The sequence below is a fragment of the Haliotis rubra genome, unplaced genomic scaffold (genome assembly GCF_003918875.1).
Source record: "Haliotis rubra isolate DU_JTF1 unplaced genomic scaffold, ASM391887v1 Scf1232, whole genome shotgun sequence".
Taxonomy (NCBI): Eukaryota; Metazoa; Mollusca; class Gastropoda; order Lepetellida; family Haliotidae; genus Haliotis; species Haliotis rubra.
In genome coordinates this window covers 53,291-80,864 of record NW_025765151.1, presented here as the reverse complement: position 1 = coordinate 80,864, position 27,574 = coordinate 53,291, and the positions used below count along the sequence as shown (strand labels likewise).

General features: G+C 38.9%; 3 protein-coding genes across 3 annotated transcripts in view; 1 reads left to right on the top strand and 2 right to left on the bottom strand.

Moving 5' to 3' along the window:
- Positions 1-8,907, bottom strand: part of LOC124266147 (kinesin-like protein KIN-7O) — a 58,240-nt gene extending 49,333 nt beyond the window's left edge. Inside the window, 7 exon segments of the mRNA XM_046700956.1 lie at positions 238-322; positions 1,153-1,263; positions 1,990-2,108; positions 3,799-3,888; positions 6,446-6,540; positions 6,651-6,706; positions 8,701-8,907. Of these exon segments, the coding sequence (XP_046556912.1) occupies positions 238-322; positions 1,153-1,263; positions 1,990-2,108; positions 3,799-3,888; positions 6,446-6,540; positions 6,651-6,700 (550 nt within the window). The 5' untranslated portion in view covers positions 6,701-6,706; positions 8,701-8,907.
- A 1,578-nt stretch (positions 8,908-10,485) lies between these two features.
- On the top strand, positions 10,486-17,812 carry LOC124266146. Its single transcript, XM_046700955.1, has 7 exons — positions 10,486-10,565; positions 10,852-10,971; positions 11,149-11,225; positions 11,814-12,081; positions 12,307-12,443; positions 16,202-16,372; positions 16,588-17,812. Exons 1-7 carry the CDS (start codon positions 10,486-10,488, stop codon positions 16,806-16,808), a joined length of 1,074 nt encoding a protein of 357 aa, XP_046556911.1. The 3' UTR covers positions 16,809-17,812.
- A 1,143-nt stretch (positions 17,813-18,955) lies between these two features.
- LOC124266143 lies at positions 18,956-21,409 on the bottom strand. Its single transcript, XM_046700952.1, has 5 exons — positions 21,398-21,409; positions 20,883-21,024; positions 20,661-20,765; positions 20,341-20,520; positions 18,956-19,964 (listed from the first exon to the last, which is right to left on the bottom strand). The coding sequence occupies exons 4-5, from the start codon at positions 20,515-20,517 to the stop codon at positions 19,110-19,112; spliced, it is 1,032 nt and encodes a 343-aa protein (XP_046556908.1). The 5' UTR covers positions 20,518-20,520; positions 20,661-20,765; positions 20,883-21,024; positions 21,398-21,409; the 3' UTR covers positions 18,956-19,109.
- Positions 21,410-27,574: the final 6,165 nt, after the last annotated feature.

Here is a 27,574-nt window from a genome sequence, read left to right as displayed (position 1 = left end):
TCTGTAATGACTGCTCTATGCACAGGTCTGTAATGACCGCTCTATGCACAGGTCTGTAATGACCGTGCTATACAGAGATCTGTGATGACTGTTCCACAGACACATATCTGTGAAGACTGCAGTGTACAGATAGATCTGTGATTACTTCTCTAGACAGACATCAGCAGAAAGCATGTTACAAATCATGTTAGCTGCTCTCTAAATCACCACTCGACTGCTGAACACACTGATACTTACTTTCCCCACGCACGATCCACTGCATCACCTGTTCCTTCGAGTTGACAATCTGCTCATTCAGACCAACCACAGAGATCTGGTGATCCTGTAACCATGGTAACAATAACAAATATACTTGGTCTATCCTTACAAATTGATTGGGGTCCTCGGGAGATTTTTGCTCCAATACTCAATGCAATGTCTGGGTAAATTCAAGATACCCTAAGTATACTTTCAGTTGATATTAACAAAGGCATCAGGGCCCCGTTTAACAAAGCTATTGTAGCGCTACGACTATCCTAAGTCTATGTTACAGTATAGGAAGTACAACAGTTGTAGCGCTACGATAGCTTTATGAAACAGGGCCCTGGATCTGATGATATGGAAATATGAAAACAAGCATTCGTATTACTAATTCACCAAACAGGAAATGTTTCTGGGCACTTTGTTGTCTTTAGACCACTGTGACACCCTTAAAACCACCTTGTTTGTGTAGATGTAAAAACCATGGTGACTCTACTTGGTGGTCTGACATATGATATATTTTGGTTCTGTGTCAAAGGAATGAAGTGGGATACTTGCACTACATTGTATCAGGGTAATGAAATAGTTTACATTGTCACAAAACAAAGTTGGACCACTGTGTGACTTTCATCCATTGTTTTGAACATTCTTTTCATCATAAACCTGTAATTGATCCATTTTGTAATTAATTTTTATATTTTATATTATGAAGATGATTTGATTCATGACTACCCTACTACAATCATTTGATGAAATTTGTTGTCCAAATTCTTTTGAGCAGTTACCGATATAGGCACCAAAACCAATAGGGTATCTTAGAAATGAAAATTGTTGACAAAATTCCACACATAACACTAAAGTAGACTCAGTGTCGTCATAGGTCTATTGACTTCAGGTAGGAAATAAACTTACCGTGTCTTCTTGAATTTTCAATGTCTTTTCGATATCATCAAACAGGTCGTATATCTTTTCTGTGTAGATTTCCATGTATGAAATTCGGAGTAAAAATTCCTTGTTTGTGGACTGAAATATTATGAAGATGTTCAGATAGGATTAAGAGTTACTGTACCAAATGTTGTGATGCAATCTCACCAAACCTTGATGTTATACAGTAATATGAAGCCTCTGTATGTGAAGAGCAGAGAGAAGAGCACTGTCACGCACCTGAATATGTAGTCAAGAATTGAAAATGCCAACAAAGATCGCTGTTTAACACGGATTGTTGTCGGTACTGATGTTCAAATATGAACATGACGATTGAATCCCACTAAACAAATATCAAATCTCATTGCCTTGTGTATAAAAATGGCCCACGAATGGGCATAAATATATTTTTCAGTGTATCTGGTATTAGAGTGAGTGAGTTTAGTTTTACGCCACAGTCAGCAATATTCCAGCTATATGGCGGCAGTCTGTAAATAATCGAGTCTGGACCAGACAAGCCAGTGATCAACAGCATGAGCATCGATCTGCGTACTTGGGAACCGATGACATGTGTCAACCAAGTCATCGAGCCTGACCACCCCGTCCCGTTAGTCGCCTCTTACGACAAGCATGGGTTACTGAAGGCCAATATTCAAACCTGGATCTTCACAGGTTCTGGTATTAGAGAACACAGCTACTTTCGTGTTACAAATATTGATCAACTCTAAACCATAACACAATGATTAACAGCATAAAAAATAAAAGATTATAGTAAACAGTTGCTGTTGAGAGATACCTTTAGAAAAAGAATTTCAAACAACCTACTTTATTAATTATGTCGAACAATTCATCAATTCCCAGCTCAATCACTCCTGCCTGTACTTTACTGCCAGATATTGTGTACGTCTTCCCCGAACCACTCTGGCCATATGCAAAGATGGTTCCTGCCAAGTATAAGTACATTTACATGAGGAACATGTGAAAAGGTGATTGGTATAAGCATGTAGGACATTAGAAAGTAATGAAGGCCACACTGAGACGTATTTACTTGCAGAGTGGTAGGAACATCATATTCCAACCTGTGTAATCCAAACAGCACTTGCTTCTGATGTATCTATAAAATGGACAATCCTATAGACTTGATAAGTTGATTTGTAAGAGAAAAACATTCTCTCTCAATTTTGGGCTCAACATACCTCATCAGTTTGGTCTACAACAGGCAATCAGCTTGTCTGGAATTGTGGAAATCTGCTTTGATATCTATACATCCATCACAACACACTACCAGAACACAGGCATGTAAAACTAAAGCATTAATAATGTTGATATGTTGTATACGAGAGTAGACAGGCCAGTGAGAGTTGTTTAGCACCACTGTCAATAAACAACTGTGGCCTGGTAATAGCTGAAGATGGTTCAAGGCAACCAGTGACTGGAAACAATGTGACCTGATCTCAGTCACCTCTCAACTGTTTAAATCTGCTCTGAACTCAACACTGTTTCCATTACACCATGTCACCTGGCTGTAGTGGGGAAAGCCAGGGGTGATACAGGTCTTGGACTATGTGACCTGATCTCAGTCACCTCTCAACTGTTTAAATCTGCTCTGAACTCAACACTGTTTCCATTACATCATGTCACCTGGCTGTAGTGGGAAAAGCCAGGGGTGATACAGGTCTTGGACTATGTGACCTGATCTCAGTCACCTCTCAACTGTTTAAATCTGCTCTGAACTCAACACTGTTTCCATTACACCATGTCACCTGGCTGTAGTGGGGAAAAGCCAGGGTGATACAGGTCTTGGACTATGTGACCTGATCTCAGTCACCTCAACTGTTTAAATCTGCTCTGAACTCAACACTGTTTCCATTACACTCATGTCACCTGGCTGTAGTGGGGAAAGCCAGGGTGATACAGGTCTTGGACTATGTGACCTGATCTCAGTCACCTCTCAACTGTTTAAATCTGCTCTGAACTCAACACTGTTTCCATTACACCATGTCACCTGGCTATAGTGGGGAAAGCCAGGGGTGATACAGGTCTTGGACTATGTGACCTGATCTCAGTCACCTCTCAACTGTTTAAATCTGCTCTGAACTCAACACTGTTTCCATTACACCATGTCACCTGGCTGTAGTGGGGAAAGCCAGGGGTGATACAGGTCTTAGACTATAACCATTGTGAAACCTCAAGGATGGGTATGGTGCAGACAAACCTTGAAACACAATCAGGTTGAACCAGGATTTGAACCCATTATCTGGTGTCTGGCATGCATAAGAGATTCAAACCATACTCAGCGAATTATGACGCCTTAGCGGACAAGGCCACAATGAGCCAGTAAACTTATTACAACCTGCACTTCGATGCTGGGAACCTATTGTTTAACCAATGACCCAGAGAGGTTGTTCGAACAATACAGATCACACTGGTGAATACATGAACAAAGGAGTCGGTATAAACAGGATACTAAGATAAAAACAAAACAAAATAGTATAACATCAACACGGCTAAAGCACCACATGGTATCTGAGAACAGTGAGCTTGATGACTGCGACTGTCTATTGTGAATCTAGACTGAGTCTCTTGACAGAAGGGACAGCAGAAGAGACTTCCCAGTTTTGACATGTTCCTCACCATGAAACCCTTCAGCTGCATTCCTGATGATGGGTGAACATAGCTCTCCGTACAGCTCCTGGGTTGTGTCCATGTGATCATACACTGAATCTGAAATACACGAAGCAACGATGTTCATTGAGTCTTTCTTAGCATGGTGTTTATGATAATATGTATTTCCCAGACATCTACCATCATGTATCTCCAAACCATGTATTGAGTGAGTGACCGAGTAAATGTTGCTTTAAGCCTCATCCGCAGTATATTGGCTGATGTTTACAGGTTAGCATACTATCATTGTTTCATTAATTCAAATGAAAACTCCCCACCCAACACTGAGACTTGATTTAAAATATTTGCTAACGACAAAGAGTTCTCATTTAATTTTGTCATTGCAGAATAGTGTTCCACATTCACTTCGGCATGGTTAGAAAACGATAGAGAATTCAGCTCTACATTGTAAACATGGTATTTTCTTTTCATTTTAACAAGATTTCCAGGTATTGGACCAAATCATTCAGACTTGGCATTTAAATGCTGCCTGGCTTGTTATTAGTACAAAATGATTTAATTAAAAGGTCAATCAGTTAACATGAGAATCAGGATGATTGCAACACAATAACTTTAAAAGAACATATACAGTGAGACCCCGGGTACACAGACACATTTGTTTTTTCGTAAATCGTCCAGATAACTGAATATCCGGATATCTGGAATCCAGGCTTTGGTGTCGAAACGGTAGCGAGCATACACTTCTGGTTTAAAATCACTTCCAAAACAGCGTGGTCGTTTTGATTTGCCAATTAGAATTCACTCAGTGTCAGATAGGTGTACTACTACTAATCACCGCCAATACCCTTATGATCGGTCATTAATCTGGATTAGCAGACCTTGTTTTGTGTCAAGACTCGTGGGACTATCGCGCTTCACATGGTCAGAAGATCAAAGATTTGTGAGGATAAGTGAGTCAACTTCGTGTTAATTTAGCCGGTTGGTTTGTAAAATTTTACGGCCCGGAAATGGAAACCGCATATCCATTATAGACAGCCACTTTTATAACTTAAGAGATTGTTTTTTTATATGAAAATTGACCAGAAGGTGAGGCTTCCAGATATGGCATCATTCCTCTAGACCCTGTTCCCCTAGCCCCATGTTGTTATAAGCCACTAATAAGCCTGGCTGTTCTGTTAGCTGTACTCACTCCCGTGTAACTGGATTAACTACTACTAAGCTCGTTAGGTTAGGTGCTTTGAAGTTTTGACGTAGGATAGATTGCTCTTATAAAATAGGCATGTCACCGGAAATTCAGTATGATTCTGGATGAATGGACAATACCCTCTGGACATGTGCAACTTCTTAAGTATGACGGTCCCAGAACCAACAACCATTTATTTATCAGCCAAGTACAGCTTTTGCAACTTAAGTGTGGACAGTCTGCTCCCAAATGTAGGAAGCAATATGTAGATAGAGACGACAAGATTAAACGCCTTGGACTAGAGGACATGTTATGCGAAAAAAATCTTGACTCATACCTCTGTGCCATTGGACATATGATGGACAATATGTATGTTGCGTAACAACTGATCTGACTCTGCATTCAGACAATGTGTCAAGATCTGAACATCTTCTAGCACCATGAGCATGCACTAGTGCATGGATATATGCGCTATATAAATATCCTATAATAATAATAATTTGTTTTGTCACTTATTAGCAACAGTGATCATCTACTGATCAATAATGATCACTGAGGCGTGATTCTCTATTATCTATACTAAGGCTGTAACGATTCATATATTCGTGAATCGAACCGTAGCCCTTCATGAATTCAATTCATTATTCGTGGTCATCAGAACCGAATATTCATGAATATTTACAATTTTTAAGGGAGTGTGTTTTACTTGAACCCTTATGTCCTTTTTCAAAATGAGATATGCAAGAATGCATTATGTACTAGCCTTGTAGTAGCGCAAGTCATGTTAGTTTGCCAAAGCCGCGACTTGGTACTGTCATCTATAACTATTACATACCAAATTTGAGTGTCATGAGATGACTGGTTATTGCTGTGACAAATTAACACTGTCAACATGGGCATTCAATATTGTGCATCAGTCACTTAACTACAATATTGTATTCGTGAATAATTATTCGTATTCGGTACCCAATATTCGTGATACGTATCATATTCGCAACATAGTGTATTCGTTACAGCCCTAATCTATACCTAGTACGGTAGTAACCAACACCTGACTTAACAAGTTAATTAATAAAAGCAGTTAATCCAGTTACAGGGGAGTGAGTACAGCTAACAGAACAGCCAGGCCAGGGGCTAGAGGTACTAATTAGTAGATTGTAAAAACAGGAGAATGGGGGCTAGATGGGTGGAGTCCAGGATATCTGAGGTTCTGGGTATCCGGGGTCTCACTGTGCACATTTCCTGTTTTGAAATCATTGAAAACTTACAACATGACACTTGGATAACTGACCGTAAACTGCTTAAAAATAATATGGTCTGACATCGATTCCGGATCTTTAAACAGTTTCATTTTGCAACCACACAGGCAACTCTGAAAACTGGCACACACCAATCTCACTGTAAATTCATGTACATTAAACCTCATAATTTCTTTATAAATTTCCCTGCAACATTCATGCAACTATCACCTACCGAACACATAGCTGTCCGAGGCGGAGGATTCATTTGATGTAATAGTCTTGTCGTCCTTGACATTCCACAGAATGTTGAGTCCATTGCTTTGTTCTCTGGAGAAAGAGAACATTCAGTTTTATCATGATTACCTCAAATACCTACATTTTCATTTGATCAATACAGACATATGCAGTAGAAACAAGAGCAATCTGTATTTACTTACTTTTGTAGCAATGGACGTACGCGGACAGCTACTTTTATGTTGTCCCCCATTCTTACCTGTAAAAGAAAATGAATTACGTAACTTGATGACATAGCCCTATATTTACATGGGCTGTAACAATTCATTCACATATTCTGTAAAGCAAACTGTATCTCTGCATGAATGTATTTTGTTATTCATGATCACTAGAACAGAATATACATGATCTTTTTTTAAACCAAGTGTTTTTATTGGAATTTGGTTGTTTTTTTATCAAAACAATGCATGCAAAATCAAATATATCCAAGCCAGGCAGGATAACAGTCAACACTCTTGAACATAGAGACTTTTCTGGGTTTCATTTTCTTTTAATTTTTTTTTGTTGTTTAAAAACAATAAAAAAGAAGATGAAACCCAGAAATGTCTCTATGTTCATCAAATAGCATCTTCTAAAATGCTAAACAAACATCTAGCCAACACTCCTATTTATTTAATTTGACATTAATGTGGTCAGTTAGGAGATAAACATACTGTGTTGGAAAATCAGAGGTATATAACAAAATTATAATAGCTCTAAATTTGATTTGACTGACTGACTGAGTTTGGTTTTACGCCACTTTTAGCAATATTCCAGCAACATCACGGCGGGTGACACCAGAAATGGGCTTCACACATTGTGCCCTTGTGGGGATTCGAACCCGGGTCTTCGGCGTGAAATTTGATTTGAACTATTATAAATTTGTTATATATATATATACCTCTGATTTTCCAACACAGTATCTATATCTCTAATATTGTCCTGGTAGATTATCATGGTCAGCATGGTAATAACACATCAAACAATGTAATTTGTTACTGTTTCACTGAATATCATGAATAATACATCAATTGCTGACTTGTTATTATGTTCTTTACCCCAAATTTGTATCTGTTACCCAATATTCGCGATATAATTATATTTGCCATACATTGAATTTGTTGCAGCCCTAATAATATTTACTGGCATACACTGTGCCATGTAAGCCAAACATGAAAACTATAACTGTAATATTGATAAATGAGGCATTAAACTCTCCTCAATGTCTAGTTACTATTGCCAAGTCACCACTTAATATATTTACTAATTATTAACATATTAGATTTAGCAAATCAATTCAAGATTTATTAATAAGCTACATATTGAAAGGTAATTTGAAAATCTCAAAAGAATTTGTCATTTCTAAACTTTGATGAAAATGTTACAGCTGATGTACATTTGTTATATTTGTTATTGTCATTTCTTTGTGAATCTTTGTGAACATAACTGAGTGGTGTACTGGTGTCTCAGCTTTCTGGTTATTATAAATTAAAATGATAAGATTTCACATTTCTATAAAATCCTTTGACAGTAGTACGTTTCCAATGTGGGGGTTCATTTTTGTGGCTCATGACTAATATCCCTTTATATAACTTTGTAAACACATCCTAAATCATTACACTATACAATCCCATGCATATTTTGTGTACATTCAAGTATCTAAAATGTTAGGAATATCGATGACTAGATCTATCTTCTTGACAAATGAAATTCAGCAGCAGACACATCTAAATGATTAAGTACTTATTTTCACCTATATCTATGACTACATTGTTAAGTACAAATGATATTCTTATGCTACAGTACCACTTGATTCCTGATCTGTTACAGGTATTGTCAACAAAGTACCTGTACCCAGGACACAAATGTCTGAAGGTGGTGTTCTGTTATTAGTTGATGTCAAGTTTGTACACAAAGCCACACAATGTACCCAATGGGGGTAATTTTCTGCTATTTGAAGCATCAAACAGAGATAGTCAACAGGAATCCGGTACGTTATAATTCAATTGTTCGCAGGAAAACACACCAGAATTGTAGCAATAACATCGATCTTCTCAGCGTTTGAAAATGGCTTGTCCAGACCACGACAATATCGATGCTTACAAGCAGTTTAATGTTTTGACTTTTCACACCAAACACATAATTACATGACAAAATGTGAAGGAAATAAGATTTTCAATCGGAACATATGCAGGTGTATCGCTATGTACTTACTGAACAGAGTTCCGCGATGATACTGAAGTTTCAGTTTGAAAATACCCCCATCCATGTAGACGTGTTCCGCGATTGGGCGAACCGGGCGTGTTTGTGCGTATTAGGGCGTGTAAGTGAATCCTGCGCATCGCGAGATTTCGTGACTTCCGGTGACAAACAAAGTTTTCTCTCCATTATGTACTGGGTGAATTACACTTCAGACAGGCCAAAATTGATTCGCAAGTCCGAAAATTCTGTAAGCTGCGATCGAGTACTTAGGTTTTTATATGACCCAGAGCTTGGACACATAGAAAGCCATGTTCAAGCGTCAATGAAGGACAAATCCTACCGAGTGCAGGTCAGTGCTTTTAAATACATTTTGGCGCAAAATACGAACATTATTATGAATGAAATGTGTTGTAAAAGTATTCATTGGGAAATCAAGAAGGTATAAGTTCCGTGAAACTAATAATTTCGAGAATACAAAAGCCAACTGTACACTGTTTACTTACAGATTGAACTAAATGAGTTATAGCTGAAACGGCCCCAAGTCGAAACGCCCCCAAATTGGCTAAAACGGCCCCAAATGTTTTGGCTGAAATGGCCCCCATGACTAAACGGCCCCAAGTTAAAACGGCCCCATATTTGCCAAAATGGCCCCAAAATAATCAGTTTTATTTCAATGTGTGTCCTTAGTCATAAATGATAGATCAAAACGCATATTTTTCAATTACTTATTAAATTAATTAACTTTGACATTTTCATCATGATTTTCTTCTGTTTAAATGGCCATGAGGCCAATAATACATGTGGAAGCTATGAATCAAACGAACTGAATAATGTACAGATCGTCTAACAATATACACTAGAATTTAAGTTTGACAAATAAAACATTAGATTTCAGAATCAGAATTCAAATTGTTAAAAAAACATCCATACCATGAAGTCACACATACAGTCATTAAAATAACATTGAAGTAGCAGTTGCTCTGTTGAGTGAATCCTGACAGCGCTGGTGTTTTGGCAAACATTAGCAATAGTACATAAATGAATATAATAAAATATGTCTATGAACTCAAGACTATGGCATAGTGTTCTCTGTGTCAATGATATACAGTATTTATTGATGGGGATAGATGGTTACTGTACATTCACAATGACACAACGCTGTGTGGTTTGCAATAAGACCGTCCGGAAAAAACATGCTCTAAAATCTATGCAACTACAAGGACAGTTACTTCAACGTAAACATTCAAAGCAATGGACAGTTTCAACACAACTCCATATGAAATGTACAGTTTGATTTTTTGACGATAACTGAAAAAATACTGACGCATTAAAGCCTAAACTCTAAATGAAGACCTAAAACAACTATTTCTAAGAAAAAAGTCGTGTTTGCTGATGAGGTTGTCATATTTCGTGTTGAAACGATCATTTCCCGTGATCTTGATTCGACACTCAGGAGGGTGCCCTCGCTTAACACACAATTGCAATAAATAGAGAGGGTGTCAAGCAATTACAGAAAGAACCATTGGAAGTTTCTTGTCTGTGTCGTTATTCTATTTAATACCCATTATGTAACTTCATATTACACTAAATAAATTTCTGTTTTCAATATATGTTACATGTCAATGTAAATGCTCCAATATATTTCACATCTTGTTTTGGCAATTGTACGGGGTCATTTCAAGCAATCTCTGGCTGTTTTCACTTAGCAACTTCGGGCCGTTTTGCACAGGGGCCGTTTTAGCCAAGCAAAATTGGGGCCGTTATGCAATGGGGCCGTTTTAGCCTGATCCCAACAAAATGACCTCTATCGGACGGACGTGTGATTGTCCAATGGGTAATTTCTATTGCCACCATGTCGCCGATGTTCTCCTGTTTGGGTGAGTGATTGAATTTATGTGTGTTAACTTGTCAAGAATATTTCTTTTAAATGGTGCAGTATTTTCAATAATATTTGCTGAAAAATATACCAGTTATATTACTTATGAAAGCCTATATCAAGCTGAAAGTGACAGAACCATTATTAAACTCGGGTGTACCGTGTATATTTTTATGAACTTAAGCATTTATATGAATCAAGTTTTAGCTGTCATAATGACATGTAAACAACAAAAAAATAATTCAGATTATTTCTTAAGAGTTGTTGTTTTCACTTTTACTTTGTAGATACAAGCGTGCAAGCAAGACAAATGTTAAGTGCAGCTGGCTGAAGAAACCAAAGTCTAAGATGAGGGCTGACACTGCAACTATGGAGGACCTGTTTCCTCCAAGAAAACCAGGATACAGGTAACTAAAACCAACATATTTCCACATGGAAAACATTACAATAATGTCCAAATCTTACAATTTTATCCAATAGACTAGTATGTTTTTCAGTTACCTCAGTGACAACTCATGTGCTGTTTGTAAATGAAAGTATCTGTTATAGTAATGTTTTCCTGTTACTTTTGTTTATCTAAACAGAGCACTAAATAGTCATGTTACTCAAGAAGATCGAGACCAGTTATGTAGTGAACTGGAGAAGCTTGGAAGATTTACTGGTTATTAGTCTCCTCAAATTTGTGTTGTGTTATCTCCTTTTATTCTGATGTTATAATATTTTTTAATTGTGAATGAATTTTACCTGTTGTTTTTCTTATTTGTTCTTATCACTTTCATGTTAGAATTGGGAAAGATTTCTTCATGTTCTTTGCTGTTGTTTTTGCTTCAAATCAAAGACCACAATTATTTAATGTAACAACTGAGTTTTGTTTTGAGATTATTGAAAGGAGCGTAAGGACAAACAAAAAAAATGTTTCGATTTCCTACATTTCAGAACTAGGGTAGGTAGGTAGGTTTTGGGTTTTTTTTGCAAAATATTTTTACATTACTCATGTGTCAGAAAATAAATTGAATTTATTATGTGGTGAGTAAAATTGTTAGGCTCGGTGGGAATATTTAGGGTCGGTCGGGAAATCGGAACAAGCTTTTTTTTTTAAGGCCTAATCATAATTGCAACTATTATGACTTAATGATAACAATTAACATGAACAAGATTTAACAAGTCAGAAGTATTCCTTTGTTATCAACTAACATCGACCAGTTTTAAGTGAAAGTCCACATTTATTAATTTCATTTCCCCCTTTCAGCTTTGCATTGGATACTCTCACCAGAGCCAAAGAAAGAAGATCCATGCGTTGTTCCTGTTGAGGATGTTATTATGAGTGCAGGATATATCCAAGCGTTCTGTAAGAGGACATTTCTGGCTAAGACCCTTCTCCTTTCACCAGAGAAAGTGAAGACCATAGCATCAGCTACCTCAGGCCAGCGAAGCAATCCTATGTGGTCTATCGTACGTAGACACAGGATTACTTCATCAAACTTTGGATTCATTTTGAGAGCTATCCAAAGAAACAGGTACGTAATGTTTATTACTTTGTTGATTTCATACATATTGTGTGATTTGGTTTATTCATTTAAATTATTTATTCATTCATTATGTAATTGATGACTTTTTTGGGGTAATTTGGGATTACATGCATTACATGTTTGAAGTGAAAAAGCGTGAAAGGAGCATTGCATTTATCAAGTTGATACATTGCATGATTTTTTAGTTGTACAAGTATCATTTTAATTTTTCAGCTACCCACCTTCACTTTGGAAACGCCTCAGTTCCCCTTACAACTTGGAGAAGAAGGACTCAATTGCTTGGGGGATCAACCATGAAAGGAACGCTATTTATCAATATCGTAAACTTGGGGCTAAGGTTGAAGAAACAGGTAGGTATATATATGTAAGAAAACTGTCGCACGTGGTGTTGTCAGTGAACTGGTTTCAATCACAAGTTGAATTTTACAAATCTTTTCCTTATCCTGACTCATGCTTATTGCTTGTCTCCCTTTCCTTCCGAATGCTAGTGGAACACTTGAATCCCCTTTTGAAGCTCCCTTCAAAAAGCGGACGTAAAATCACTTACCAGGAGTCACCTCCCTTGCCAGGTTTTGGCGACTCACCTCCCTTGCGGCTTTATATCCTTTTATTATTTAGGCTTTTCTTCTAAATTAGCTGTATAAGGCTTTAGCTAACATTTACCTACAATATTCTACGGAATTAATTCTCAAATTTCTCCTTTTTTGTCACGTTTTTACGTGATTATTCACATTGTTTTCAATTGATGAAATCTTGTTCTGATTGTAGGTGTCGTTTGTCTGCTGTTGATCCGCATAACCTATGTCCTAATTGCAAGCCTATATGTTTATCTGACACTCATTGTCAGTTGTGTTTTCACCTGTCTGATATTGCATTTTACAAATATTCATATTATCTGTCTAGACGTGCAAAGGACAGGTCCAGACGAGAATTACACGACATGTCTAAACCGGCTAAGCTTGCAGAGGACCGGCAGTTGGTGTCTGCGCAGATACACCATTCCAGTGGTCTACTGGGGTCGTCTACGGAGGAGGTTGCCGCCTTAGACAACGCTAGCTCGAGGAAGAGGTCATCTACATCTGAGACACCCTCTTCTCAGTCTAAGAAGACTAGGGCATCGTCTTCCCAGAGGAAGAAGGCAGCTACAGCTAAGACTTCGGCAAAGTCTCCACACGGGGCAACGCAGAAGACAAGATCTTTTTCAGTTGAGATCATCCCTCTGGAAGAAATAGATGTCTACGATGAGCCGCCCATCCTCATCCCTGAGATCACATCTAAGAAGAAGACGAAGATGTCTTCTACAGTGACCACGCAGGACATCCTATCAACGCAGACGTTCGGCACGAAGGATCTACGCCCTTCGGAAGCAGCCTCATCCGTCTCAGATGCGTCGTCAGTACAACAGACAACGCAGACCTTCAACCCGGGAGCCTTTATTCAGCAATTTACCCAACAGATGTTGGATCTGATGGAACAATGGTTCACACGCCAGAGAGCTGCGACGAAGACGACGTCTGCGACGAACCCGATGTCTGCAACGAACCCGAGTGAAGGTCAACTGAGCAGCACACCACGTCCGTTGGGAACCAGTGTCCTGCAGAGCATACAGGAAGATTCCAGCTCGACTACAGCGTCCGCACGAATACCTGGCAGCCATACCAACGTGGACTCCGCACCAACTACGTTCGGCGGAAGGACCAGACGTTCGCCAAACCCACGCAGATCATCATCGACGTCAGATACGGACGTTCGTCATGAACCTGCACACAACGGTTCGTTACCAAGGAGAAGAGAATCAACATCCGTACAGAGCAGGAAGATGACGGCGGAATTATATTTTCCGACTCGGAAATCAAGTCATGGATGGCCAACGGTTTGGAACTCGCATCACCCTCTAAGGAGACCAACGAAGCACTATCATACTTGATGGTGAATGATGATATAGACTCACTCATGATGCCACCTATTGACCCAGTCTTAGACGTTCCAGACAACCTCAGCACAGCCTTCAAGAAGGCAACAAAATACCAGACTCAGAGTATTCCGTCGTTCAACGCTAAGAAATTCTCTCTACACCACATGGAACCCTTCATGAAGGCCCCAGAGATAGATGAGAATTACAAGATCATCAATGACACTCGGACTAAAAGCTTACAAGATAGAAGATAAAAAGCTGGCACAGTTAGACACAGTAACCAGACGAACCTTCTTCGGCCTAGCCAGGTCAAGAGCTGTCAACGAGACTCTCATCTCGAAGTTTAAGAATTCAACTTCAGAGGAAGATAGAATGATTTATTCAGCTCTACTTACACAGAAAAAGGATCATCAGTTCATGTCTGAACACCTATCATCCATTTCTGCAGGCTTAACATTATCAAGAAGGCAAGGACTGTTATCTTCATGTACTTGGAGCGAGAAGTTTACCAAGACACTCTACAGAGCCCCTTGGTCAACACCATCCATTTTTGCAGGAGAAATTGATGAAGTCGCCAAGGAAGTCGCTAAAGATTCCCGAGAAGTAATGATGATCAAGTCTATCGATACACTGGCCAGTGTAATACGTCAGACCTCCCAATGTTATTCCGGCAAATCGAAGTTTGCAGGCATCCAGAGAGCAAGGGATAAGAAATCAGGCAACGCTAAAGGAAATAAGGATTGTTTTCGTCGCCCATCCACAGCTCCAAGAGGTAACTACGGAAGAGGTCGGCCCTTTCGAGGCGCCAGAAGTTCCAGGCGATGAAATACAGGTTTGGAACGACTGGATTCTTCCACCCCCAGCCGTTCCAGTACAACCCTCACAAGTGGGTGGGGAATTGGGGAATTCTTCAAGACGACTTCGTATCTCAGATTCTACGCACAGGTTACAGGATACAGCTACAAGCAGTACCACCAGTAACAATCAACCCTATGTTTCACAACTATGCTGCAGACCAGAAGGGAAATCTACTAGAAGCCATCACATCTCTACTAGAGAAAGAGGCAACAGAAGAGATAAAACACTGCGTCACACCAGGTTTCTACTCCCCCAATTTTTCTGGTACCAAAGAAAAATTCAAAAGAAAAGTTTCGACTCATTTACAACATGAGGAAATTAAACAAAGATTACCTCCTACCACCCGCAAGGTTCAAGATGATACATCTTCCACAGCTCATATGTCCGCTAGACTATCTCGCCAGCATAGATTTACAGGAGGCATACTTACACATCCCGATCCATCAGGAGTCAAGGAAATATCTACGATTCCTGTTCAACGGACGTCATTTCCAATGGAAGGTCCTGCCATTTGGAATATCGTCGGCCCCCTGGTTGTTTACTCGAGTGACAAAGCCCATCAATATATATCTACATCGTCAAGGTCTACCCAGTGCGTTCTACCTAGATGACAGGATTCAAGCTCAGCAAGATCCAAGTCAACTCAGACTGCAACTGAACTTCACCATCAGACTTCTCACTCAACTAGGATGGCTAGTAAATCTCGTCAAGTCGGAACTACAGCCTACTCAGGACTTGCAATTCCTAGGAATACGGCTTATAACAACGAAGAATCGCATTCTCGTTCCAGAGGATCGTTGGATCAAGATTCAACAAATGATCTCTCAAGTTCTACTCTCTCCGTTACCACTACGAGAATGGCAGAGCCTATTAGGTCCCCCCAAATTACCAAAGTGATTTTACGTCCGCTTTTTTGAAGGGAGCTTCAAAAGGGGATTCAAGTGTTCCACTAGCATTCGGAAGGAAAGGGAGACAAGCAATAAGCATGAGTCAGGATAAGTATAAAATATCAATTTTAGTCAGAAAATTACATTATTCATGAAGAGTGCTCCAAGGGACAAAGGGAGGTAATTCTATGGGGTTTGCATGAAATAATGTTCGATCAGTTCGGTCGAACTTTTTATTGTAATATTGTAATCTAAATACGTAATTTTAATTGGAATAAATTATATGGTAGCTTCCTTGGGGATTTATAGTATTATTGAGAGAAATGCATTATATACTTTGTAGAGATGTGTGGCGTGATATTGTTGCCTTTTAAAAAATGAAAAACAAAGTGTAATGAGAAACAATTTGGTTGCTGGATTTTTTCTTATGTTACATGCATCGTTGTAGGCATATGGCTTCACGAATCAGGAATTCTCGGCGCTTCCCCAGATGGAATTGTGGTTACCCCAATTCCACAGTCTGCAACACCACCACCAGACATCATCGAAGTTAAGTGTCCATTTTCTGCCAGGGACAAGCCACCGTTGGATGCCATTGGTCAAAAGAATTTTTGCTTAGGTATTAACAGAAGTTTAAAGTTTGTTTAGTACTGTGAAATTACAAATACCTCTTCAGTGTATTACCAGTTGATATAGAATATGTCAAATTACATGCCAAAAACAAGAACATCAAAGTTGTCTTTTTTTTAAGTTATGGGAAAAGAGTATAAAGATACACTCAAGATTCTGTTATTGAAATGGCATGTTACTTATTGAAATGATATTGCTTTGCAGTCAGAACTGATGGGAGAATTACTTTGCCAAATGACCATGAATACTACCATCAGATCCAAGGCCAACTGTACATCATGGGGAAGACATGCTGTGACCTCCTCATTTGGACACCCTGTGGACTTCTCATACACAGAATATACCGGGATCCAGAATGGGCTTCAAATATCTCAAAGCTGATAGATTTCTTTTATGACAAGTACTTTCCAACCATATTGTCTTAGTGTGGGTAGCTAGCCAACAGAAGACCAAGTGACTGCAGAGGATATGAAGAAGGATCAAGGCTATCCAAGGTATCAGCACCCCAAGGATCGGCTCTGGATCACCAGTGGACTGTTCACCACAACATAAACAGCAAGACGAAGCTGAGTATTCAACTTGTTTCCATCATGTTACATATATCTTATAGTAATATGAAGCTTTTGTGTCGTTTGTAATTGAAGTATGTTTAAGAGTTTCATGAAAATATAATCTAATTCTTTCTTTTTTATCCAAATATTTTTTTATTGCAGCCTTCATTACACTTCAAACACACCAGTGCCTTGTATACACATTGTAGCCTATTATTGTCTTATCATGCTTTACTAACTGACAATCATTTGTTTATAAGAAACATTTTGAAGAACTAGGTAGCCCTTTTTAAATGTATTGATTACTGTTGGATTTTCTGGCTTATAAAGACTAATATTTTTAGATGTTCACTTACTTTATGCCTTCCGAAACAATTCTTCATGGTTTGTCTTATGAACAAGATGAACTTTGTTACATGATTAAATAATCTCCCATGACCACATTAAGTTATAATTACAAATTTCTTTTTATTTCAGCATGGCCATATGGAGATATTGTGAATGGTGACAACAACGCTGACATTTTGAAAAAGAGACTATGTTCTTTTAGTGTGCAATTGATGATTTGTTGTAAAATTCAGGTCAGTTTGTCTCAGTATCAACTTAAACAATGCCTTTAATTATTATCCAGACACTTTTTTGTTTCGGGTTAACCACCAATGGGCTTCATGCAAGGAGCATGAGTTGCGGATACATGACGCACCATGACAGTTATTGGATACCCCAGGGGTAGGTTGATCCCAAACACCTGTATTGAATGGTTAATTGTTTAGGGCATGGTGTAAGTTAATCATGAAACAAACTTGTCTGAACCAATAGGTATGGTTGTATTTGAATCTTGTACAGTTTGTCAATTGTAAATTTCAACTTCCATTGTAACGTGTGTTACATCTAATTAAAGTACAGTCGAGCACCGTTGTCTCGATGTTCATGGGACCAAGAAAAAAATATCGAGTTACCCGAACTTCGAGACATCCGACCAGGCCGTATCACTATGAAAGAAAACAAAACGCTTCTCAGTGTGTTTTGATTCGAAACTATAATCCGTTATCAGTAGTGTTTAGTCGTAACAGTGAGTACTTCCCTAATTAATTCCTTCTTAATTAATCCTAATTAATAACAAACAAGTGACACCTTCAACTCAATTAGCCCTAATTAGTTTACACTACCACATCCCTTTGATTCATGCCGCACCATGTGTGTAAACGTGTGGAAACAACCTAAGTTCAGAGGGATACTTGCCCATGCAAGATAGGTGAATATCGAGTTTGTTTGCAAATATCGAGTTAAAAGGGTAATTTTGCTTGTTGGGACGATGAAATTATATCGAGATATCCGAAATATCGAGACATCCGTATCGAGTTAAAAGAGCTTGAATAATGATTAATCATGAAGGATTTTGCCGGGACCGAGATGTTACATCGAAACAACCGAGATATCGAGTTATCAGAGTTCGACACAACGGTGCTCGACTGTATGTTCATATTCAAAATGTGTTATTACATATGGAGGGAAGAGATAACACACCATCTACTCCAAGCATTTCATTATGTGTTTCCAGAATTTTCATGAGTATTTTATTTTATATGTAAATGTCTGGAAATTATGAAAGGGTTATTATGATGATTAGATGTATCCTTAGGTTTTTCATACACATGTAATGGCCTTAAGTTATGGTGTGATTTTAATATATGTACCATATCAATATGTGAAGAGCCTGTAATAGGCACATAGACTCTCACTGACTTAATTACATTTAATATTGTTTACTTAAGACACTTGTTTACATGAATCATGCCCTGAATATATCATACAAAAAATTGCTTCATTATAGTGGATTTTGTGAATTTTTTGTATTAAAATGTCATTCATTTCGAACTTGTTATCTGATAATTTTAGACAAATAAGGTACTCAGCTTTAGAGCTAGTAGCAGGGATTCCTCGTCCCATCCCTAGTGGTAGGCAACCAGGCAATGTTCCCAGCAGGAGTCAACTTGAAACACCTCACCTATATCAATGGAAAAACATGGCTGATTTATACAGATTTCAGAAATACATTGATGAAAATACTTGAATATTTGCAGTTGTGAAATATATATTAAAATAAACTTCAGATTGATCTTTTGTGTTCTTGTTCTTTCATTTCTTTCAAAGGTTGGTGATAATTGTTAATGTTCAATCTTTATTTATTTCTTTGAGTAATGGAGCTTGCAAATTTATCAAAAAACAGCAAACCTGAAAAATCTTACTGGAGATAGGGCGATAAATTGCAGGAATGTGGTTTAGAATATCAAAGTTTTTAATGCGCTCATTCGCCCTTTCTATGTGTATCCTGGCTCTTGCAATCTTGTAACACATTTTACCTTCCTCTTTTGTGAAAACAGACTTACCTGACAGAAATGGAGGGATATTTAAACTTACACCTGGTGGCAACATTTCATGAATAGTAAAACCCTTATCAGCTAAAATAAGATCACCTGGTTTGAAAGAAGACAACATATTTGAATGGCTAACAATAGCTACATCTGATGTTGACCCAGGATACAGACTGGTGCAATATGTTAGAGCGCCATTAGGTGCCACAGCTGTCACAGCTTTAACAGTATGGCGGGACTTGTAGTTGCTGTATGCTCTATTTTGACAGTCAAGGTCTTTGGGGATATCCTGAGACATCTCTATAGCATCGATAGATGCCCTAGCACTACCAAAATCTTCAAAAGACTTGGGCATGCTGCCTTTACACTTAGTCTGACTGGGCATGTAGTTATCCATAACACCTGAAAAGAGTTCATGTAAAGCATGGATGAGGGTATTGAAGATATTGGAAACCGTAGCACGACTGATTTGAAATCTTTGGGCCAAATCAAGATCTTTGCTGTTCATGGTAAGTTTCATGAGAGTTAGCAAAAGCTGATTTTCCAAGGATACAATTGATGGTTTCCATCCAGCATAGTAGTTGAGGTCGAAGCGTTCCAGCATGGAGCAGATGATCTTGAAGACATCGTAGCGTATGCTTGTGTAGAGTAGCATCTGTAAACACACATTCAAATTAATACCAGTACTTAAAAATATTTAGCACCCAGTCCTCCTCTCAACACACACACACCAACACTCATCAACATATTTGAGGTTTACTTAGATTGTTGCGGTTGCATTTAACATACATTGTTAACTTAATTGTAGTGGCAACAATATTATTAGCACACCTGAAAGCCCTCCTTTAATAAGAATAGGTATTATACATTTTAAGTGGGTTTTTTATGTGTACAGGAGAATGACAAGTGACTTAAGTTCCCATTATTTTCAATTTTGTAATGGCCAAGGGGTAGAGATAAATGAGAAAGTAAAGACAAAATTATTATATACATTTGTTTATGCTGTTTAAATCTGTTATTTGTTAACCAACCTTTTCTTCACTGTCACTTATATCGTTGATAGAAAAGGTTGAACGCCTTAGGTTTAAGGAGTGGATTTCCTGCTCCAGGGACTTTATTGTGGCCTTCAAGTCTTGGACTTCAGCGGTTAACGAAGTCAGCTTCCCCACACACTGGTCTCCAAACTGTATGGCGTAACCATGTTCCATCACCTATGGTACAAATATTGGTATTGGAACAATAAATTCAGCACAAAGATTTAGAGAAGGTAAAAATAATGAAATAAGTGAGTATAATGTGCTATATGTTTTTTAAACAAACATTGATTTATACTGACATGAAAAATACTTACTACATATCCGTCCTTCCATTGTGTTCAGGTTCAGCTTGGACATCAGGACTCTGAGCCAGTGGGATTGCCGGTACATCACTGCACTCCAAAGGCACACTCCTTTTTCTGTAGGAAAAATATATAATAATCATAAACATATACCCTAAATACAAATAAATACAAATTTAATTATAGATTACTCATTTAAATTGCAATGTATGTCTTAACTGCAAAATATTATACCTCTTTGGTTTGGGATCCTTGAACTGAAACAGTTTTCCTTTGTTGTGGGGGGAAAAATATGGGATCACCATCCTTTGTGCCACCTTCAAAATGACATGAACAAATCCTGTCATTCTCGGATGTTGGGCATCTGTCGAGCCTTCTGAAATTACAGAATAATTTAAAATAACAATTAAAACCGATTAAGCCTATCCATTATAAAGGTTGAAATACTTCCAATAGCATATGTTGTATGGCCTCACTACACGAGATCCATGACATTGTGTGAAAATCAAACCTCAAGAGTCAATTTAGTACTGTAGTATTTTACATTTTAATCCAATGGCTATCTGATTCGAATTATTCACAAAGAATTATCCATTAACTGACCAACTACATATGTGTTAATACATGAACATTTTACAGCATAATTTCTGTAGGCGTTTTAGTCAGCACGGCAGTAGGGGTCTGAGATGACTCGACTACGGACATGTCCGAAAAAAACATGCTAAACCCGTTTACTCTGGTAATCTTACCTTGACAGACGATGTGATCAGAAGGCAAAAACGGAAGGGCCATGAGTTTTCTGACAAACTTGTGGACGGCGTCATCCTTCTGGTAGGCAACCTGGGGAAAATTAGGGAAATATGTATATAAATACATAATAAATAAAAATATAACTGATAAGTATAAATAAAAACACAAGTTACCTGCAGACCAAATTCCTGGCCCTTTCTCCAGACTGCTTGCGTAAGGTGGAAAAGGCATCCACGAAGACGGACGGCAGGTAAGGACCTTCGCAAGAGCTTTCCATGTAGCCAGCTCAAAATCTAAGATGACAGTCTTCACTTCAGGTTCCCTTGGTAAGATGGCCAGCAATCGACGAAACACCTTAATGTAATCTGATGTACGTCGACGAGACATGATAACAAAAGCGAGAGGCAACATCTTTGCATCTTGTCCAGATCTCACAAAAGCATGAACAGACAACAGCTGGTAGAAGGGAGCCCGTACAATTTTAAAGGTTCCATCTACAAACCATTGTCTGCTCCTGCTTAACAGGGATAACTGCTGGTCAGTAGCTAGGAGTATGTGCCTCTCGCCTTTGTTCTCAATGTCTGCGGACCGCCTCCGTGGTGTAGTGGTTAGAGCGTCCGCCCGGAGAGCGGAAGGTCGCGGGTTCGATCCCCGACCGCGTCATACCAAAAGACGTTAAAATATGGTACTTGTTGGTCCCTGCCTGGTGCTTCGGCATTAATGGGTACAACAAAGACTGGTCGGCACATACACACGCATGCACGTCGTCAAATGAGCGAAATATTCTCAAGCACGGCGTAAAACCCAATTTCACCTCACCTCACCTCAATGTCTGCCCTCACAAAGCCTCTGGGAAGAAAGTACCGTTTTGGGGTGGGGCCGTTTTAGCTATAACCCGTATTTATCTTTTAAATGATTCCTAGTGTTTGTCTCACCTTGATAGCGTGTTATATGTGTGTTATTTATTGTATGAAAATAATTTAATCATTTTATCAATGTGTGAGCTCTGTACTTTACATAAGAATTCCTTCACGCGTAATACAGTATGGTCATTGTCATTCTTGATGTTACTTTTGTATGGGTTCAATTCTATTCAGCATATTTAGTGGGCTTCGTCAATCCACCACTTATTGTACCCATTTTGTTATCTCTTTCGATTGTAACCCCAAACTTGTTTTAAATATAACCTGCAAATTGTTCACTGAACTTGTGTAATCATTTATTTATTTCAAATTTGCCGATTTCTGGGTTAGCCTTTGTGTCTTAATTCTGAAATAACACCATAACAATACGAAGAAAATCCATTTATTGTTCTTGAGAAAGTTCAATAGCAGTAACTTGTGCACACAATATGACTTAACCTGATGTAATATAAACAAGTGAACGTGGAATGGTACAAAGTACTAACTGCTGCTTATAATACCCCCAACCTCTCATGTCACAGACAGTATCACCCGCTACTAACATTATCTGGAGTAGTCTCCCCTTACACCAATCGCTTCAAAATTAAGTCGAGTAGACTACTGCTTAGTCTCTGAATATATATAATTTTGATAGTAACAAACAAGCCCATTTAAATTGAAAAGGAGCCCCAGGGAGACCAGAGATTCCTGAACCTGAGGAAATCTAGACTTGCTTTATTTAGGCCTTTAGCACTGCAGAGAGGGCTTGGCAGTAGGGAAAATAATGTCGTTCAGGGACTGTGAGACAGACTAATACTCGAGATCAGACCCATTCTCTTTAACAGGGTAACTCTATAAATACGTATATTTTTCACTCCTCAGCTATCATGGAAATATGCTATTAGTAGAAGAGCTGTGGAAGGGAAGCGAGCTTTGAATAGTGTTCTAGAGACACTGAATATGAACTGCTCTATAAATAGCAAAGGTACTCTTCCATATTTTCGATACCAAATATTACCAATCCTAACATACGGGTGTGAAATTTGGGTCTATAAACAATACGATGAACCAGAAAGAATTCAGTTAATTGCTTATAAAAGATATTTACAACTTGCAAAGATATTTACAACTAGCAGTTAAGACACCAAATTATGCTGTCCTTGGTGAAGGTGACCGCTTCCCTCTATTTGTTAACACATTAGTAAGAGTCATTAAATATTGGCTTGACCATAGGTATGTTAAAAAATGTTACAAAATGTCACTTGTCTATGATACTAATGGAAAAGTAAAGTGGATTACCAAGGTAAGAAACATTTTATGATCTAATGGATTTATGTTTGTATGGGTAAATCAGGGGTGCAAAATATGAACTTATTTCTCTAAGAAATTAAACAAAGAATACAAGATGTATTCATATCAGATTGGTTTAATTCAATAAATGATACTTCTAAACCACAAAACTACAAATTGTTTCAGCATAGATTTGAAACTGAAGAATATAACAACTCATAACACTGTGATAAATGAATCTACGAGTACAATGTATTTTGGCAAACATTCGTTGCGGCACAATCCCACTAGAAACAGAAACTGGTAGGATGAAGGGTGTTGAGCGCAAAGACCGACTGTGTAAATTATGTAAATCAGGAAATATGGAGGATGCATACCATTTTCGTTTGGGTTGTAGATCACTTTCACACATCAGAAAACAATACATCAATGTCAGGACGATTTCTTTACATCAAGTTGTTTACCTAATGTCAAATAAGAATGAGAGCACGAATACAAATGTTTCAATGTATTTATATCAAGCCATGAGTTTGAGAAGTTCTATATTATCACCGGACCTATGAATCATTGTACCAATATGTTACCACACATATAATGTATATATGATTATGCATATTTTAAGCATGTGCACTATGCTATGACATTGTCTGTGTATTCTATACTAGCCACATAAAGAAACTGTGCATTGTCAAAATATTATCCCAGTTGATAAGTACGATAACAATGTCTAAGGTACATATAAACTTTAATGGAGGGATCATGAGACCATAACAAGTCGGGAGAATTTCAATTGAAAAGTCAATCACAATGACGTCACGAGTCCACAAGCGGGACAGGGGTCAAACGACCATGTCACAAGCTCAATAACGGGTATGTCCACCATCGGCATTGAGAACAGCAGTGCATCGACGACGCATATAGAGCCTATCAAACGTGCAAGGAAGGCTTGTGGGATGTCACGCCAGATTCTCTCAAGTTCTGTTGCAAGGTCAAGGACGTTATCTGGCGGATGATGAAGACGGCGTAGACGTCGATCCATCTCGTCCCAAACATGCTCTATCGGGGAGAGATCCGGTGAATTTGCAGGCCAAGGCAGTAAGTCAACGTTGTGGTGTTGCAAGAAATCCATAGCAACCCTTGCCATATGAGGACGGGCATTGTCCTGTTGGAATGTTAACCCAGGGCCATTGCGTTGCAGAAAAGGAATTGCCACAGGTCGAAGAATCTGATCCCTGTAGCCCACACCAGTTAAGTTGCCCTGAACAATCACCAAATGAGTTCTTTGGTGTGCTGTTATTCAACCCCAAATCATCACGGAACCACCACCAAAGCGATTCCTCTCCAAGACACAGGCCTGTGCATAACGTTCTCCCACGCGTCTATAGGCACGTTGACGTCCATCACTATGGGAAATGTTAAACCTGGACTCATCTGTAAAAACAACATTTCTCCACCAAAACAAGGGTCTGCGGACATGATTTCGGCACCACATTCGGCGACCTTGTCGATGACGTTGTGTCAGGATAGGCCGTATGGCGGGACGTTGTGGTCTGATCCCGTGATGACGTAAACGTTGTCGAACTGTGTTGGGGTGGATACGGCGAAGTCCTGGGATGGTTCGGGCAGTCATCACTGCAGTCTGAAACCTGTGGCGAAGATGGGTCACCCTTATCCATCTGTCCTGCCTTGGCGTTGTTACACGTGGACGTCCAGAATGTGGCCGATGGATGACGTCATTAGTGTTCTGGTAACGTCTCACCAGTGCAGAAATGGTGTTCCGGTGGCAGTGGAAATGTGCAGCCACTTGTCGTTGAGACATTCCCCCACTGACCATCCCAATGGCCTCATGACGTTGTGCAGATGTGAGCCTTGGCATGCTATGCGTTTCAATAGCCGTTTAATTTTTTGAACGATCGCAAGGGCAGGGGTTGAGCTTTCCAAAGTGACAGTATTGTGTGGCATTCATTTGCTCTATTTCTCTTTTCCGAAAATGTACGTGCAACAACGTATTGCACGTCTCAAGGACGAACCCACTGACGTCACGGAACGTGGCACGTGCATGCATGTTGGATACATGTCACTAATCTGTGAGTTTAATTTTTATGTGTCTACACAGGTTTGATAAATTTAGATTTTAAATTTTTGTATGCACAGTTTCTTTATGTGCCTAGTATATGTTGTAATAGGCCTTTGGCCTAAATATCAACTAAAATCTAAAGAAATGCAAGTAGGAACTGGGAAATCTGTTGTCATTAGTCGTGCAGTGCCTGGGTCATGTCAGGAATAGTCTGTGGTGGACTGTCCTATGCTCTAAATATACGTCCCACCTGATCACATAGGTGTTCTATTGGGTGAAGATCTGGGCTTCTACAAGGCAGCTAGGGCAAGCTTTGTCGTCTGTAGTCCATGAAAGCTGGACGCGAAGCCAGTGGATGATTATCAAAATATGGAACAGCATAACCGTCCGATATGATATCCTGGTAGTTTTGTCCATTGAATGCCCCCAGAACTGTCAGCAAGACAGGTTTACAGCCATAGGAACAGCAGTCCCATGCCATGACAGCGCCTCCACCAAATGACTCAGTTTTCTTATCCTGTGTACCCGTGAAGGTCCGGTTAGAATGAACCTTCAGTAACCCATGCTTGTGGTAAGAGGCGACTAACGGGATCGGGTAGTCAGGCTCGCTGGCTTGACGCATGTCATCGGTTCCCAATTGCGCAGATCGCTGTTCATGCTGTTGATCACTGGATTGTCTGGTGCAGACTCTATTATTTACAGACCGCCGCCATATAGCTGGAATATTGCTGACTGCGGCGTAAAACTAAACTCACTCACTCACTCTTATGCTGTGTTGTCGTTAACTGCACCCATCTCTCCAGACACGAGTCCTACCACCAGTAGTGTACAACAACAATAGCTCTTGTCAGACCAATTAATTCTTCTCCAGAATCTCACATTCTAGTGCCCCCATGTCCAACACCAAGCTAAATGGCCTGTTTGTATGGAGCTGAGATGAGTGGACGTATGACTGTATTAACGATCAGATGTTGTGAGTACACCTGTAAAAAGGATTTGGTTCCCCCATAGTAGAAGTTCCGTTGGAACTTTTCATTCCAGTATTTGTTCCTGTAATAGTGCATGCGGAACAATTATTTCGTTCCGCACAAACAGAATTTATTCCGGGTAAATAGGAACTTTCACACACATCCTAAAGTGTCTAAAAGAGGGTTTTGTTTGTTGGGGTGGTCTTAAAAATTGGTTTGTTATTTTTTGTTGTTGTTGGTTTGTTTGTTGTTGGGTTTTGTTTTTGTTTTGTTGTTGTTTTTTTGTGGAACAAATCTTGTGGCTATCAAGCAGCATTTATCATGTGTGAAAGTTCCTTATAAAAGGACTCAATATAGTATTGTCGTCAGTGGCACCATTTGTCTTTTTTTGTGGGAATTGGTTTCATCTTTTGTTATGGCTATACAAAATAGCACTAAATTGCCTAAACTGCCATTATAGATATGGTTCACCTTTCTTTAAAAATCTGTGCATCTATTTCAAATTATTATTTCAAGGGTGTATGTATAATATCTACATGTCGGGTGATAAGGGTCCTGATCGAAATCCGGACAATACTGAAGAATTGTTCAAATATCGTTGTATTTTAATTTGATCTACAGTTTTGGTAAACGTACAGTGATCAATATGGCAAATTCTGATGGTTGCTAATTTTCTGGTCACTAGTTATCACAAGCTTCAATGGAGCGGACTTCTCCTTGATCTCGTCCGATACTTAGTACAAGAAGCAGTGTTTTCCTCTGCCTCCATAATGGGTCTGATCGATCTCTGATGTATTTATAAGTATGACATATATATATAACATATCTTATATGTTATATATATATAGGTCATACTTATAAATACATCAGAGTCGGGCGCCTATGTATTGCACCTCCTTGCTGTGTGTGGCAAATGGCCGCTCGTTGATTTGATTTTCA